Here is a 16,398-nt window from a genome sequence, read left to right as displayed (position 1 = left end):
TTATAGTAGTTATATTCTTGTACATAGGGGCAGTATTATACTACTTATATTCTTGTACATAGGAGCAGTATTATAGTAGTTATAGTCTTGTACATAGGGGGCAGTATTATAGTAGTTATATTCTTGTACATAGGGGGGAGTATTATAGTAGTTATATTCTTATATAGCGGCAGTATTATAGTAGTTATATTCTTGTATATAGGGGCAGTATTATAGTAGTTATATTCTTGTACATAGGGGGCAGTATTATAGTAGTTATATTCTTGTACATAGGAGCAGTATTATAGTAGTTATATTCTTGTACATAGGGACAGTATTATAGTAGTTATATTCTTGTACATAGGGGGCAGTATTATAGTAGTTATATTCTTGTACATAGGGGCAGTATTATAGTAGTTATATTCTTGTACATAGGGGCAGTATTATAGTAGTTATATTCTTGTACATAGGGGCAGTATTATAGTAGTTATATTCTTGTACATAGGGGCAGTATTATAGTAGTTACATTCTTGTACATAGGAGCAGTATTATAGTAGTTATATTCTTGTATATAGGGGCAGTATTATAGTAGTTATATTCTTGTACATAGGGGACAGTATTATAGTAGTTATATTCTTATACATAGGGGGCAGTATTATAGTAGTTATATTCTTGTACATAGGGGCAGTATTATAGTAGTTATATTCTTGTACATAGGGGCAGTATTATAGTAGTTATATTCTTGTACATAGGAGCAGTATTATAGTAGTTACATTCTTGTACATAGGAGCAGTATTATAGTAGTTATATTCTTGTATATAGGGGCAGTATTATAGTAGTTACATTCTTGTACATAGGAGCAGTATTATAGTAGTTATATTCTTGTACATAGGGGACAGTATTATAGTAGTTATATTCTTATACATAGGGGGCAGTATTATAGTAGTTATATTCTTGTACATAGGAGCAGTATTATAGTAGTTATATTCTTGTACATAGGGACAGTATTATAGTAGTTATATTCTTGTACATAGGAGCAGTATTATAGTAGTTATATTCTTGTACATAGGGGCAGTATTATAGTAGTTATATTCTTGTACATAGGGGCAGTATTATAGTAGTTACATTCTTGTACATAGGAGCAGTATTATAGTAGTTATATTCTTGTATATAGGGGCAGTATTATAGTAGTTATATTCTTGTACATAGGGGACAGTATTATAGTAGTTATATTCTTATACATAGGGGGCAGTATTATAGTAGTTATATTCTTGTACATAGGGGCAGTATTATAGTAGTTATATTCTTGTACATAGGGGCAGTATTATAGTAGTTACATTCTTGTACATAGGAGCAGTATTATAGTAGTTATATTCTTGTATATAGGGGCAGTATTATAGTAGTTACATTCTTGTACATAGGAGCAGTATTATAGTAGTTATATTCTTGTACATAGGGGACAGTATTATAGTAGTTATATTCTTATACATAGGGGGCAGTATTATAGTAGTTATATTCTTGTACATAGGGGCAGTATTATAGTAGTTATATTCTTGTACATAGGAGCAGTATTATAGTAGTTACATTCTTGTACATAGGAGCAGTATTATAGTAGTTATATTCTTGTATATAGGGGCAGTATTATAGTAGTTATATTCTTGTACATAGGGGCAGTATTATAGTAGTTATTTGGTTAATCCTGAGTCCATGGGCCGTATACGCAGCGGCGCAGCACACTGTATATAGAGCGCTCAGCTTTCATCGCTTGCACATTTTGGCTTTTCACTTTACATTTTTCCAGTTTCTTACATGCAAATCATTAGAATAGTTTCCGTGGCCCCGGCGGTGGTCAGTTTACAATGTCATATAGTTTACATTTGGGGATATGAAATGGAGAAGTCAATCATCTGCAGTCATGCGGGACATACCGGCGCAGATTACAGATAGTCGCTGCACATATAACCCCGTGCGTTTCGCCCACACACAGGTAATGAACTGCGGTCAGGAATAATTCGGGATAACGTTACACTGCTGGATTACTATTATTCTTAGACAGAAGTGGTAGATATGACCCACTGGGGGCCCAGATTTTACAGTTTGGGGGGAGGGGGCTCGCTGCCGAGTGTTAGGCATCCTATGTGCTCTCATGGGACTGGATGGTTTCCATAGGTATGCAGGAACAATAGATACACTACACAGGAAGACCTCCTAATAATGAATGTGGAGACCCCTGAGTCCGCGGTCCCCCCCCTCCCCGACATCCATATTTGTGTCTCATCTATTACAGTGAGGCTGACACGTGGGCGTCCACGCCGCCCCGCACATCTTAGGGGCCATATATAGCAAAGCCGTAAATTCCTACTATAAACACTGGCCGCTGTTTCCAGGGAACATCATAATATTGAAGGGTTGAAAGCGCAGAATAAACCTCGTTTTGGAAACTCCACTTAACGTTTGGTGGAATCGCCGGCCGACGGGGAACGATTGCGCCTGAGAAATTATTTTGGGGAAAACAAGTCGTCTGACAATCTGCACACGGTGATAATGGAAAGACCATCACGGGGCACAGGCCTATATTATACATATACATATCTATATATACAATTGCCTCTGTCTGTCTGTCTGTCTGTCATGCTCCAAAATTGTGTCCTTACGGTGACACAAAGCTGATTGGCCGCTGGGCTCGCTATGGCCCCGCCCCCCCCCCACGGATTGGCCTCTCGCTCCGGCTCTCTGCAGGCCCCGCCCCCCTCACGCAATGCACGCTCGCTCTGGCCCAACTGACACGGAGCTGCGACTCCCAGGTGAGTACACACACACACACACATCATTTCACACTCACTCTTACACACACCTCACACATCACATCCACACACTCACAACATGCTGGGATATCGCTTGCTTCTACGCCGGCTCCGTCACGATCCCAGCAGCGCCAGACATAACCTTGCGATGCTGGGATCTTGACGGAGCCCGTGAACGCTGGTAACCATTATACACATCGGGTAACTAAGGTCCCTTGGTTACCCGATGTGTATCATAGTTACCAGTGTACACCGGCTCCCGGTACACATGTGCAGGGAGCCGGCATTATACTCCTCTCCCCCCAGGACTACTCCTCCTATTACAGTCCTCCTATTATACTCCTCTCTGAGTATAATAGGAGAACTATTATAGCATGGGGGATGGAGCACGATGGGGGGTGCGCAGCATGGGGGATGTAGCACGATGGGGAGTGCGCAGCATGGGGGATGTAGCACGATGGGGAGTGCACAGCATGGGGGATGTAGCACGATGGGGAGGTGCGGAGCATGGGGGATGGAGCACGATGGGGAGTGCGCAGCATGGGGGATGTAGCACGATGGGGAGTGCGCAGCATGGGGGATGTAGCACGATGGGGAGTGCGCAGCATGGGGGATGTAGCACGATGGGGAGTGCACAGCATGGGGGATGTAGCACGATGGGGAGGTGCGCAGCATGGGGGATGGAGCACGATGGGGAGGTGCGCAGCATGGGGGATGTAGCACGATGGGGGGTGCGCAGCATGGGGGATGTAGCACGATGGGGTGCGCAGCATGGGGGATGTAGCACGATGGGGAGTGCAGCATGGGGGATGTAGCACGATGGGGAGTGCGCAGCATGGGGGATGTAGCACGATGGGGAGTGCGCAGCATGGGGGATGTAGCACGATGGGGAGTGCGCAGCATGGGGGATGTAGCACGATGGGGAGTGCGCAGCATGGGGGATGTAGCACGATGGGGAGTGCGCAGCATGGGGGATGTAGCACGATGGGGAGTGCGCAGCATGGGGGATGTAGCACGATGGGGAGTGCGCAGCATGGGGGATGTAGCACGATGGGGAGTGCGCAGCATGGGGGATGTAGCACGATGGCGGGTGCGCAGCATGGGGGATGTAGCACGATGGGGAGTGCGCAGCATGGGGGATGTAGCACGATGGGGGATGCGCAGCATGGGGATGTAGCACGATGGGGAGTGCGCAGCATGGGGGATGTAGCACGATGGGGAGTGCGCAGCATGGGGGATGTAGCACGATGGGGAGTGCGCAGCATGGCGGATGTAGCACGATGGGGAGTGCGCAGCATGGCGGATGGAGCACGATGCCGGGTGCGCAGCATGGCGGATGGAGCACGATGGCGGGTGCGCAGCATGGGGGATGTAGCACGATGGGGAGTGCGCAGCATGGGGGATGTAGCACGATGGGGGATGTAGCACGATGGGGGGTGCGCAGCATGGGGGATGTAGCACGATGGGGAGTGCGCAGCATGGGGGATGTAGCACGATGGGGAGTGCGCAGCATGGGGGATGTAGCACGATGGGGGGTGCGCAGCATGGGGGATGTAGCACGATGGGGGGTGCGCAGCATGGAGGATGGAGCACGATGGGAAGTGCGCAGCATGGAGGATGGAGCACGATGGGGAGTGCGCAGCATGGAGGATGGAGCACGATGGGGAGTGCGCAGCATGGGGGATGGAGCACGATGGGGGGTGTGCAGCATGGGGGATGGAGCACGATGGGGAATGCGCAGCATAGGGGATGGGGCATGATGGGGGGTGCGCAGCATGGGGGATGGAGCACGATGGGAGGTGCACACCTCCCCCCAACACACACACACACAGGGAACCACAAACACCGCCATACACAGACACCCACACACACAGACAACGCTGCACACACACAACACCCAACACACAAACACCGCGGCATACATAAATATACGCACATACCGCACAACACACACATTGTACAAAACATACCTCCCCCCAAAACACACCACACACACACAAACCGCGCAACACACACACACACACACACAACGCGACAGACACACAGCGCTCCACAAACAACGCAACACACATACAACACCGCTCTCACCCCCCGCTACACCCAGACAACACCCAGAACATGTACAGCCCCTACACAAACACTTGGTAACTACACACAACAACATCTATATATATATATATATATATATATAACAAAAATCATACATGAACTACACAATATGTAAATTCTAGAATACCCGATGCGTAGAATCGGGCCACCTTCTAGTATAATTATACATATATATATAAAAAAATATATATATTACACATACATATACACACACACACACACACACACACACACACACAGGATTGGTGATAACCTGCAGAACGCCGGGGACCGACACTGGAAATAAGAACAGGGCTACGAAGCCCCCCATTTCAATGGAGCACAGTTTGTGCATGTCACACCATTGCTCCAGTCATTGTCTATTGGACTGCAGAAAATAGCTGAGCACAGCACGTTCATATCTCTATCAATCCCACTGACAATGAAAGGAGCCGTGGTGTGCATGCTTCTACTTTGTTGTCCCCTCCAGTCCCATAGATAATGAATGAAGCAATGATGCACATGCTTATACTCCACTATCTCCGCCAGTCCTGCGGACAATGAATGGAGTGGTGGTGTGCATGCTCAGTCTCATGGACAATGTATGTATGGAGTGGTGGTGCATGCTTTGCTATCGCCATCAGCCCCTTAGATAATGAATGAAGTACTCCACTATCACTATCAATACAATAGCCAATGACTCAGTTATCTATTTCAGTCCCATACACAATGAATGGAGTGGGTGGTGCAGACTCAGCCATCTCCATCAGTCCCATATACAATGAATGGAGAGGTGGTGCGCATGCTCAGACTCCGCTATTGCTATCAGTCCCATAGACAATGAATGAAATACTCTACTATCTCTAACAATACCATAGCCAAGGAATGGAGTGGTAGTGCGCATGCTCGGACTCAGTTATCTATTTCAGTCCCACAGACAATGTATGGAGTGGTGGTGCGCATGCTCAGACTCCTCTATCGCCATTAGTCCCATAGATAGTGAATGAAGTATTCCACTATCTCTATCAGTACCGTAGCCAATAACTCAGTTATCTATTTCAGTCCCATAGACAATGAATGGAGTGGTGGTGCGCATGCTCAGACTCCGCTATCACAATCAGTCCCATAGACAATGAACTAAATACTCCACTATCTCTATCAGTACCATAGCCAATGAATGCAGTGGTGCTGCGCATGCTCAGACTCAGTTATCTTTATCAGTCCCACAGACAATGTATGAAGTATTTTGCTGTTTCTATCAGTCCTATAGACAATAAAGGGAGCAGTGGTGCGCATGCTTACACTCCGCTATGTATCAGTCGCATAGACAATGAATGGAGTGGTGGTGCACATCCTTGGACTCAGCTATCTTTATCAGACCCATGGACAATGTATGGTGTGGTGATGGTACACATGCTCAGACGCCGCTATTGCTATCAGTTCCATAGGCAATGAAGGGAGAGGTTGTGCGCATGCTCGGACTCAGCTATCACTATTGGCCCATATAGACAATGAATGGAGTGGTGTGGACTCTGCTATCGCTATCAGTCCTATAGACAATGAATGGAGTAGTGGTGTGCATGCTCGGCCTTGGCTATCTCTAGTAGTCCCATAAACAATGAATGAACCACTTCACTATCTCTATCAGTCCCACAGACAATGAATAGAGATAGCTGAGGTCCGCACCACTATCAGTCGCATAGACAATAAATAGAGTGGTGATAGGCATGCATGGACTCGGCTATCTCTATCACTCCCATAAACAATGAATGAAGTACTCCGCTATCAGCATCAGTCCCATAGACAATAAATGCTCGGCTACCTCGATCAGTCAGATAGACAATGAATGCTCGGCTATCTTGATCAGTCCCATAGACAATGAATGCAGTAAGTCACTGTGGAATTCTCCTAACTTTTTAAAGTATTACGTTTTTTATATATAATTTGGGCTAAAACACAGAACAACATTTACTGTCCCTTTAAGATACGGGACGTTTCAGCAGACACCGCACCCCGCTCACCTCCGCTCTTTTCAGCATCTCCCACTTGTTCAGTATCTTCATGGCGAAAACCTTGTCCGTATTTTTTAATTTCACCACGGCAACCTGCGAGAAAAGACGAGAAGTCAGCGTCACACCTGGATTATACCGAGCAATACTGCGACCTGGAGAAATGGCAGATAACAGAGAGTAACAGCTTACTGCTAACCAGAAAAAAACAAAAAAAAATACATTTGCGTACTGAGCTACAAGTACCTAAGAAAAAACAATCTGAGGCTCCTCCTCCAGGGGGATCCATAATCACAGAGGAGTGACAATCAGGGGCGGTTAAATGAGCGACATCCCACGAGGGGGTCACAGCTACTGCCCCAAACTAGAAACTGCCACAAAAACTGTTCCAAAATAGTATAATTACATTATGGCGGTGACACGTCCGGTTACAGTGGGGCGGTGACACGTCCGGTTACAGTGGGGCGGTGACACGTCCGGTTACAGTGGGGCGGTGACACGTCCGGTTACAGTGGGGCGGTGACACGTCCGGTTACAGTGGGGCGGTGACACGTCCGGTTACAGTGGGGCGGTGACACGTCCGGTTACAGTGGGGCGGTGACACGTCCGGTTACAGTGGGGCGGTGACACGTCCGGTTACAGTGGGGCGGTGACACGTCCGGTTACAGTGGGGCGGTGACACGTCCGGTTACAATGGGGCGGTGACACGTCCGGTTACAATGGGGCGGTGACACGTCCGGTTACAATGGGGCGGTGACATACCAAGTCACAATGTGGCGGTAGCATTTCAGGTTACAATGTAGCGGTGACATTTCCGGTAGTGGCATGGTCACATTGTGGCAGTAACACTTTGGGTTACAATATGGCGGTGACATTTCTGGTTATAACAGGGCTGTAATATGTTAGCCTATATATGAGGGTAACATTATCAGTCACATGCCAGATCTCCACAATTCTCCTGGTGGTATTTTTAGTAAAGGAAGTGGGTCGCTGAAAGTATTTTCCATTAATAAAGGTCTCAGATCAGAAATGTTCCAAAACTTCTCTTCAATTTAAATTGTTACCATAATAAAAGGAATGTGGAGCGACCGGACCACAAATAAAAACACAAATCTGACCGGAGAGGGTCTCCAGGAGGCTGGCAGCCACAATGGAGGCTTTGTGCACATCCGGCCCCCTGGCAGCTACAAGGTTAACCCCCTCCTAATGGAACGTTTTACTAGGAGTCACGAGACGCAGGCAGCCTCATTATGTGCCCGATTCTCTGTATGATCGGAACGGGAGTCAGAAGACGCTTTCGGCGCTGCCATTAAGTGAATTGGTCCTAAAATTCTCTGTGCTGCTGTGAGGACCCCATAATTCCCATTTGGCTCCATTTTCGACCCCGGCCATGCAGCCGTACTCCCAGGGTAATGTCACATGATCGCAGGGAGATTCCTTAAATTCTCTGTGCTGCTGTGAGGACCCCACAATTCCCCACTTGCCTCCATTTTCTGCCCCGGCCATGCAGCCGTCCTCCCAGGGTAATGACACATGATCGCAGGGAGATTCCTTAAATACTCTGTGCTGCTGTGAGGACCTCATAATTCCCCACTTGGCTCCATTTTCTTCCCCGGCCATGCAGCCGTCCTCCCAGGGTAATGTCACATGATCGCAGGGAGATTCCTGAAATACTCTGTGCTGCTGAAGAACCTGCTCAGATCTCATCCTCCAATCATGACGGAGCGCAGAGTGAACAGGGGCATGTATCCAGGGGCGGTGGGATTGCTCATCACCCACCATCTGGCCGCAGCCTCCCACCAGCAGATGTATTAAAAAGCTGCGTTCCGGGAATAAATGGCAAAATCGTGATTTCACATAATACCCTATAACAACCGCTATACCAGAGGTTTAACTGCTTCATGACCAGGGTAAGACACAGGACGCTATGGCACCAAAATCTGCTCCTGGGTGTGTTTTTACCCATCAGTCCCATTCACAGCAGCAGAGTATTTACAGCACAGGGATGCACGTGATGGGAGGGAATGTGCAGGTCACAAACTGAGGGAGGAACAGGGGCAGCTCAGCAGCACAGAGTATTTCAGGACTGGACTGGGAGACAGTAACGTGCCGTTAGCGAGGATAGGACTCTATGTAATGGGGCCAGCGTCACGATATATCAGTGGGGGTGGGGAAAGCCATGGTATAAAATACCCTTCCTCGGCCTTGTTGATCTCCCCGGCAGCTACACGGTTAAACCCGAGCGCAGAACACATGCTCCGGAGAGATCGGGAGTAAATAAACCTTAATGAGCCTGAGAACAGTAACTGGATCTGGAAGACACAGCCTCCGAGTGTAACAAGTACAGGTCATATAATGACGATGGCGTTTCCTCTCTCATCACTCGTCTCCTCTCCAGACGGCGGCCTGTGCCAGGAGGACGGGTGCCCGCCAGCGGCAAAACCGCACCGCTCACCGGAGGAGCAAACCTCCTTAAAGGAACACTACAGGAGCAATCGCTGCTCCACCCACGGAATGATACAATGTATCAGTGCTTCCAGTAGTGTTCCATTAACCCCTTCCCGCCATGGTCCGTTTTAATGCACCTATTTTTTCCCCCTCTTTTGTATATTCTCGACCCTTTCTCGCTTTCCAACATCCATCGCTTTTGCTAAACAACTTTGTTGGGGTTAATGTCGCCATATGTTGTACTAGACAACCTGCACCAAGTTTGGGATACAATGGCCCCCCCTCCCCTTTGTGTAACTGCTTAGATGCCACCATCACTACTGGCTGCGGCACCTGAAGGGGTAAAGTACCAGGGCTGGAGACAAGTGTCACAAGGCACTGAGCTCACTACTGCCACCTATAGGAAGAAGAAAGCTAGCTCACTACTGCCACCTATATGAAGAAGAAAGCTAGCTCACTACTGCCACCTATATGAAGAAGAAAGCTAGCTCACTACTGCCACCTATAGGAAGAAGAAAGCTAGCTCACTACTGCCACCTATATGAAGAAGAAAGCTAGCTCACTACTGCCACCTATAGGAAGAAGAAAGCTAGCTCACTACTGCCACCTATATGAAGAAGAAAGCTAGCTCACTACTGGCACCTATAGGAAGAAGAAAGCCGGCTCTGTACTGCCACCTAGAGGAAGAAGAAAGCCGGCTCTGTACTGCCACCTAGAGGAAGAAGAAAGCCGGCTCTGTACTGCCACCTAGAGGAAGAAGAAAGCCGGCTCTGTACTGCCACCTAGAGGAAGAAGAAAGCCGGCTCTGTACTGCCACCTAGAGGAAGAAGAAAGCCGGCTCTGTACTGCCACCTAGAGGAAGAAGAAAGCCGGCTCTGTACTGCCACCTATAGGAAGAAGAAAGCCGGCTCTATACTGCCACCTAGAGGAAGAAGAAAGCCGACTCTCCAATGTCACCTATAGGAAGAAGAAAGCCGGCTCTGTACTGCCACCTATAGGAAGAAGAAAGCCGGCTCTGTACTGCCACCTATAGGAAGAAGAAAGCCGGCTCTATACTGCCACCTATAGGAAGAAGAAAGCCGGCTCTGTACTGCCACCTAGAGGAAGAAGAAAGCCGGCTCTGTACTGCCACCTATAGGAAGAAGAAAGCCGGCTCTGTACTGCCACCTAGAGGAAGAAGAAAGCCGGCTCTGTACTGCCACCTAGAGGAAGAAGAAAGCCGGCTCTGTACTGCCACCTAGAGGAAGAAGAAAGCCAACTCTCCAATGTCACCTATAGGAGGAAGAAAGCCAGCTCTCTACTGCCACCTAGAGGAAGAAGAAAGCCGGCTCTGTACTGCCACCTAGAGGAAGAAGAAAGCCAGCTCTCTACTGCCACCTATAGGAGGAAGAAAGCCGACTCTCCAATGTCACCTATAGGAGGTGGCTGGTCTACAACTCAGGTATTTAAATGTTTCTCACCTCCCCAAAGGCTCCTCTTCCAATCACTTTTAGGATTTCAAAGTCTTCCTTATGGAGTCTCAACTGCTTCACTTTGTCAGCAAACGGTTTGGCTGTAAAAACCAAGAGAAAAAAAGTACAATTTATTTTCACCATTCTCATAAAATGCAATGCTAAATTCAATGTATTTAGAAAAAAATACTGTATACACACATATATACGGTGTGTGTGTGTGTATATATATATATATATATATATATATATATATATATATATATATATATATATATATATATATATATATATACACATATACACACACTCAGTGGAACCTTGGATTAAGAGTAACTTGGTTTGAGAGCATTATGCAAGACAAGCAAAGATTTAAAAAAAAATTGTAACTTGGTTTAAGAGCAATGCTTTGCAATAAGAGCAAATTTCCAACATACACACTTCCGCTTCTGTCCTTTCACCACGTTCTGACCCGCTCTAAAGGTAACTTTCTGTACGTGTATACTGTATATAGTATACCATTGCACAATACAGTATATACTATATAGCATGTCTATCAATTTGCATTTGTGGATATAGTATTGCACTTTCTTTCTGCTAAACAGTGCAGCACATTGCTTGTATTGTATCTCCCACACACCAACAGTTCTATTGTCAGCTAATGGGGATTTTAATTTGTTTTTATGGGTTTTTTTTTTTACTGTACAGTACATTATATTGTATTACTGTAATAAGCTTGTATAAATACATAAAATTTTTGAGTTGTGGAACGAATGATCTGACTTTCAATTATTTCCTATAGGAAGATTTGCTTTGATATAAGAGTAACTTAGTTTAAGAGCACAGTCCCGGAACCAATTATGATCGTAGTCCAAGGTTTCACCGAACTAATATATATATATATATATATATATATATATATATATATATATATATGTGTGTTTTTTTTATATATATATATATATATATATATATATATATATATATATATAAACACACACACATATATATACACATATGTATGTATGTATGTATGTATGTATGTATGTATGTATGTATGTATGTATATATATATACACACACGCAATTTCTTTCAAAAATAGCACATACACTACTTGTCCACAGGTCATGAGTGGTACTGTAGCTCAGGATCTGCAACACCAAACACAAGAAATGTGCAGAAGAGGCGCTGTATCTAGATGGAGAGCAGTTGTGGAGTGGAGTGGAGTGGGGATCTGGACGCTCATCTATTAGACATGGTGGAGACAGAGCAGCTACGATGCGTATAATTCAGCAGGAGCGGGCACATCCCTGTAGAACTCATACAACCACTGGCTTCAAAGCAGCAAAAAGCAACTCTGTCCCTCCAGTGACCCCGCACAACAACACACATTACACCAATAAGCAGAAACATTTCCCAGAATGAAACATTACAAAAGACTGGACTGCGGAAAAACCGTGCGGAATACCATGTATACTCTGTAACTCTGGATCAGTACAGGAGTGACTGCCAGCAGAATAGTGAGTGCAGCTCTGGAGTATAATACAGGATAAGTAATGTATGTACACCAGGGCTGTGGAGTCGGTAAGCCAAACCTTCGACTCCGACTCCGACTCCTCAAATTCTCTTGCACCGACTCCGGCTCCGACTCCGGCTCCGACTCCGGCTCCGACTCCGGCTCCGACTCCGGCTCCGACTCCTACATATATTGCTTATAGTTAGGTGAAAAATTTATTGTAGTACATGAATATGTGTATGTGAACATCAGACATTTAATAATTTTTATGATACAATAATCAAGATATTTGGATAGAACATAAAATATATTTATTGGAATACAACTTTAGAACACAAAAAACTGTAATAAATTGTAAATATGTAATACACTATGTAATATACAGTAGATTACATATATATCTTGTGTGTGTATATACACTGTGTGTATATATATATATATATATATATATATATATATATATTACATATTTACAATTTATTAGTTTTTTGTGTTCTAAAGTTGTATTCCAATAAATATTTTATGTTCTATCCAAATATCTTGATTATTGTATCATAAAAACAATTAAATGTCTGATGTTCACATTGTACTACAATAAATGTTTCACTTAAATATAAGCATTATACTAAATGTTATTATTTAGTAAAATATTCAGCACATTCTGCATTGCACTCCTGTCCCCAATTTATTATATATTTTAGGAGTCGGAGTCGGTGCATTTTATACCGACTCCGACTCAGACTCCACCAAAATGAGCTCCGACTCCGACTCCGACTCCACGACTCCGACTCCACAGCCCTGATGTACACAGTGACTGCACCAGCAGAATAGTGAGTGCAGCTCTGGAGTATAATACAGGAGATAACTCAGGATCAGTTATGTATGTACACAGTGACTGCACCAGCAGAATAGTGAGTGCAGCTCTATAGTATAATACAGGAGGTAACTCAGGATCAGTAATGTAATGTATGTACACAGTGACTGCACCAGCAGAATAGTGAGTGCAGCTCTGGAGTATAATACAGGAGGTAACTCAGGATCAGTAATGTAATGTACACAGTGACTGCACCAGCAGAATAGTGAGTGCAGCTCTATAGTATAATACAGGAGGTAACTCAGGATCAGTAATGTAATGTATGTACACAGTGACTGCACCAGCAGAATAGTGAGTGCAGCTCTGGAGTATAATACAAGATGTAGCTCAGGATCAGTAATGTAATGTATGTACACAGTGACTGCACCAGCAGAATAGTGAGTGCAGCTCTGGAGAAAAATAGAGGATGTATCTCAGGGTCAGTAATGTATGTACACAGTGACTGCACCAGCAGAATAGTGAGTGCAGCTCTGGAGTATAATAGAGGATGTAGCTCAGGGTCAGTACAGGACACAGACTCCACTGTATATGTAATTATGAGAACCAGAGTCGCTATAAGATGTGTTGTATAAAAAAAAATCTTAAATCAAGCCAACACCATCCTCTTCTCCATTTCGGCTGCATACTTCTCCCCGTTGGACAGATTTCGGCTCTTGCATTCCTCGCGGACGGATGTGCATAAAATAAACGTGGCTTATATACAGGAACGCGGGGATATTTCGGGCAGCGCTATTCCCAGGGGTAAACACAAACATTCATTAGTGAGAGGATGGTCAAGATATCATCGATATCTATTTCCAGGGATGGCTCGCAGGCGATGTAAGACGCAGGACGGGCATCGTGAGAAATCTCCCGAGCGTCTTGTAAGGATGAAGGGGGGTGAGGGCAGAGCATGCCGGGGTGACGTCAGCAGATGCTGCAGAGCATGGCCGACTATGAATGGAGCTGAGGAGATTCATTCACTTTCAGGGGCTGCAATGAATGAAATCAGGTCCTCCCACTGAGGGGGGCGGCGGACGCTGAATGGACACAGGCGGCCAGGACGCCTTATCACGAGCAGCAGGGGCAGAAGGACATCTGCTATCTCCATGGCAACAGCAGCCATTTTGAGAACTCATCACTACTAATGTGAATAGGTCCTGTTGGTGCATTAAGAGGCAGCGGCGTCGCTAACGTTCATCTTGGAAGCCATTTTGAATGGGCGAATGGCATCAATACGACTGCAGGGAATGTAGTTTTAGGTGGCCATTTGCCATTCAGGATTAAGGGAATGCTGGGTACCGTCTATACAAAAGCCACAACTGTACGCCGCAGTCTCCATCAGACCCATAGACCTCAAAGAGAACGGCAAGGCACATGTGCCAATGTCAACCATGTGGTGGTCTTGTACCGAGGACGGACTAAGTAACAAGGTGTCCTCAATCAGGCCATTGTCTATGGTGTCCAGAAAAATGATTACCTAAATTTTAATGGCGATTACTTAGCGGCATTACTCCGATATCCCAAACTGACAGTCAACTGTAGCATAAGACATATTGCTAAGAAGCCTCCTGTAAGATGGCCGACAGGTTAGGCCCGAAGCCTGAAGACAACAGGTCTCCTACGTTCTGTCAGGTGTCATGTTGTCATGGAGACTGTGGATCCAAACCACCATCCACATCAATAGCCACACGAGTAGTCATTGATGTGGACGTCGATTATAACCCACACAATCTCCATGACGACGCAGCCCCTGACAGAAACCAGACTCCATAGTGCAGCCTCAGGCTTTGGGCCTACCACTTCAATAATCCATTCTTACTATCAATACTAAGGTAGAGCCAAGTAGAGGCTTATAGGGCATGCTGGGAGTTGTAGTTTCTCAATTTCTCACAGGTGATAGATGGCGGCATGTGGAGACACACTCCACGAGCATTCATCTATTCTGCCGCTGGGGACAGAAGGTCGCCCAGTGTCGGATGGACTCGAGTGTCACAACACAGGACGGTGCCATTATATCCACAGACGACAGAGGACGCACAATACAAAACAACAAAATATAACCCTAGGAATAAAAATTCTGCAAAAAGTAGTGTTATCAAAACGCATTAAACCTGCACACTCCCTTATACATGTGAATTCAGGCTATTGTTCCCTCCTATCAGCCAGTTATGATGCACAAGAGTCCTTGACGGGGCCCACGAGAGATGTAGACGTTTCCTTAAGCTTCCGAGAGGAAAAAAAAATAGCATTTTTAGTACTTTATCCATAATTTTTGGTATTTTTTCCATTATCACACCATTATAATTTCTGCACCTGGCCGACCACTCCTCAGAGGCTTTCGGCTGGTTACCACACCATTGGCTTGACCAGGACAGATGGCTTTGGAAAGTTGCTACAGCCCATCAAGTACCCCTCTGAGGCCCTTGGCTTGGCTTCTGGCCCTCAACCTTGCCCCTGGCCAGCCACACCTCAGAGGCTTTCGGCTGGTCACCAGACCATTGGCTCGACCAGGACAGATGGCTTTAGAAAGCTGCTACAGCCCATCAAGTACCCCTCTGAGGCCCTTGGCTTGGCTTCTGGCCCTCAACCTTGCCCCTGGCCAGCCACACCTCAGAGGCTTTCGGCTGGTCACCAGACCATTGGCTCGACCAGGACAGATGGCTTTAGAAAGCTGCTACAGCCCATCAAGTACCTCTCTGAGGCCCTTGGCTTGGCTTCTGGCCCTCAACCTTGCCCCTGGCCAGCCATACCTGAGTGGCTTTCGGCTGGTCACCAAACCATTGGCTCGGCCAGGACAGATGGACCCCTGTGCTGTAAGATTGCTTTGGAAAGCGTCTACAGCTCGCCATGGACCCCTGAGGCCCTTGGCTTGGCTTGTGGCCCTCAAACTAGTCAAGATTTCTAAGAATTCATCCCATATATATGAGAAACGGGTTTTAGCCGCGCTAAAAAACCACTGTTGTCAGGATGTTGATTAAAAATCTCTTTTATTACAGCTGTAATAAAAGAGATTTTTAATCAACATCCTGACAACAGTGTTTTTTTAGCGCGGCTAAAACACGTTTCTCATATATATGTGTGTATATATATTATATATATATATATATATTTTTACTACGTCTCCACGGGGCCGCTGCTTAAACCACGCGGACACTCATATGCTCCATAAGGGGTTGTGACTGGCACAACCTCACCAGGTGAGTGTACCTATTGATATCTTCACACGGTTATTACCGGGTAAGACCC

At 45.9% G+C, this 16,398-nt stretch overlaps 1 protein-coding gene across 1 annotated transcript in view; it reads right to left on the bottom strand.

Annotated features, from left to right (window-relative positions):
• The window catches only part of CDC42BPA (CDC42 binding protein kinase alpha), a 165,393-nt gene that overhangs the window by 108,033 nt on the left and 40,962 nt on the right, over window positions 1–16,398 (bottom strand). The window contains 2 exon segments of the mRNA XM_075341427.1: window positions 6,893–6,976; window positions 10,789–10,880. Coding sequence (XP_075197542.1) covers window positions 6,893–6,976; window positions 10,789–10,880 — 176 coding nt within the window.

This window comes from Anomaloglossus baeobatrachus, chromosome 3, assembly GCF_048569485.1.
Source record: "Anomaloglossus baeobatrachus isolate aAnoBae1 chromosome 3, aAnoBae1.hap1, whole genome shotgun sequence".
NCBI classification, from domain to species: Eukaryota; Metazoa; Chordata; class Amphibia; order Anura; family Aromobatidae; genus Anomaloglossus; species Anomaloglossus baeobatrachus.
Note: the sequence above shows the minus strand (reverse complement) of the source record. Positions and strands in the feature narration are given on the sequence as shown.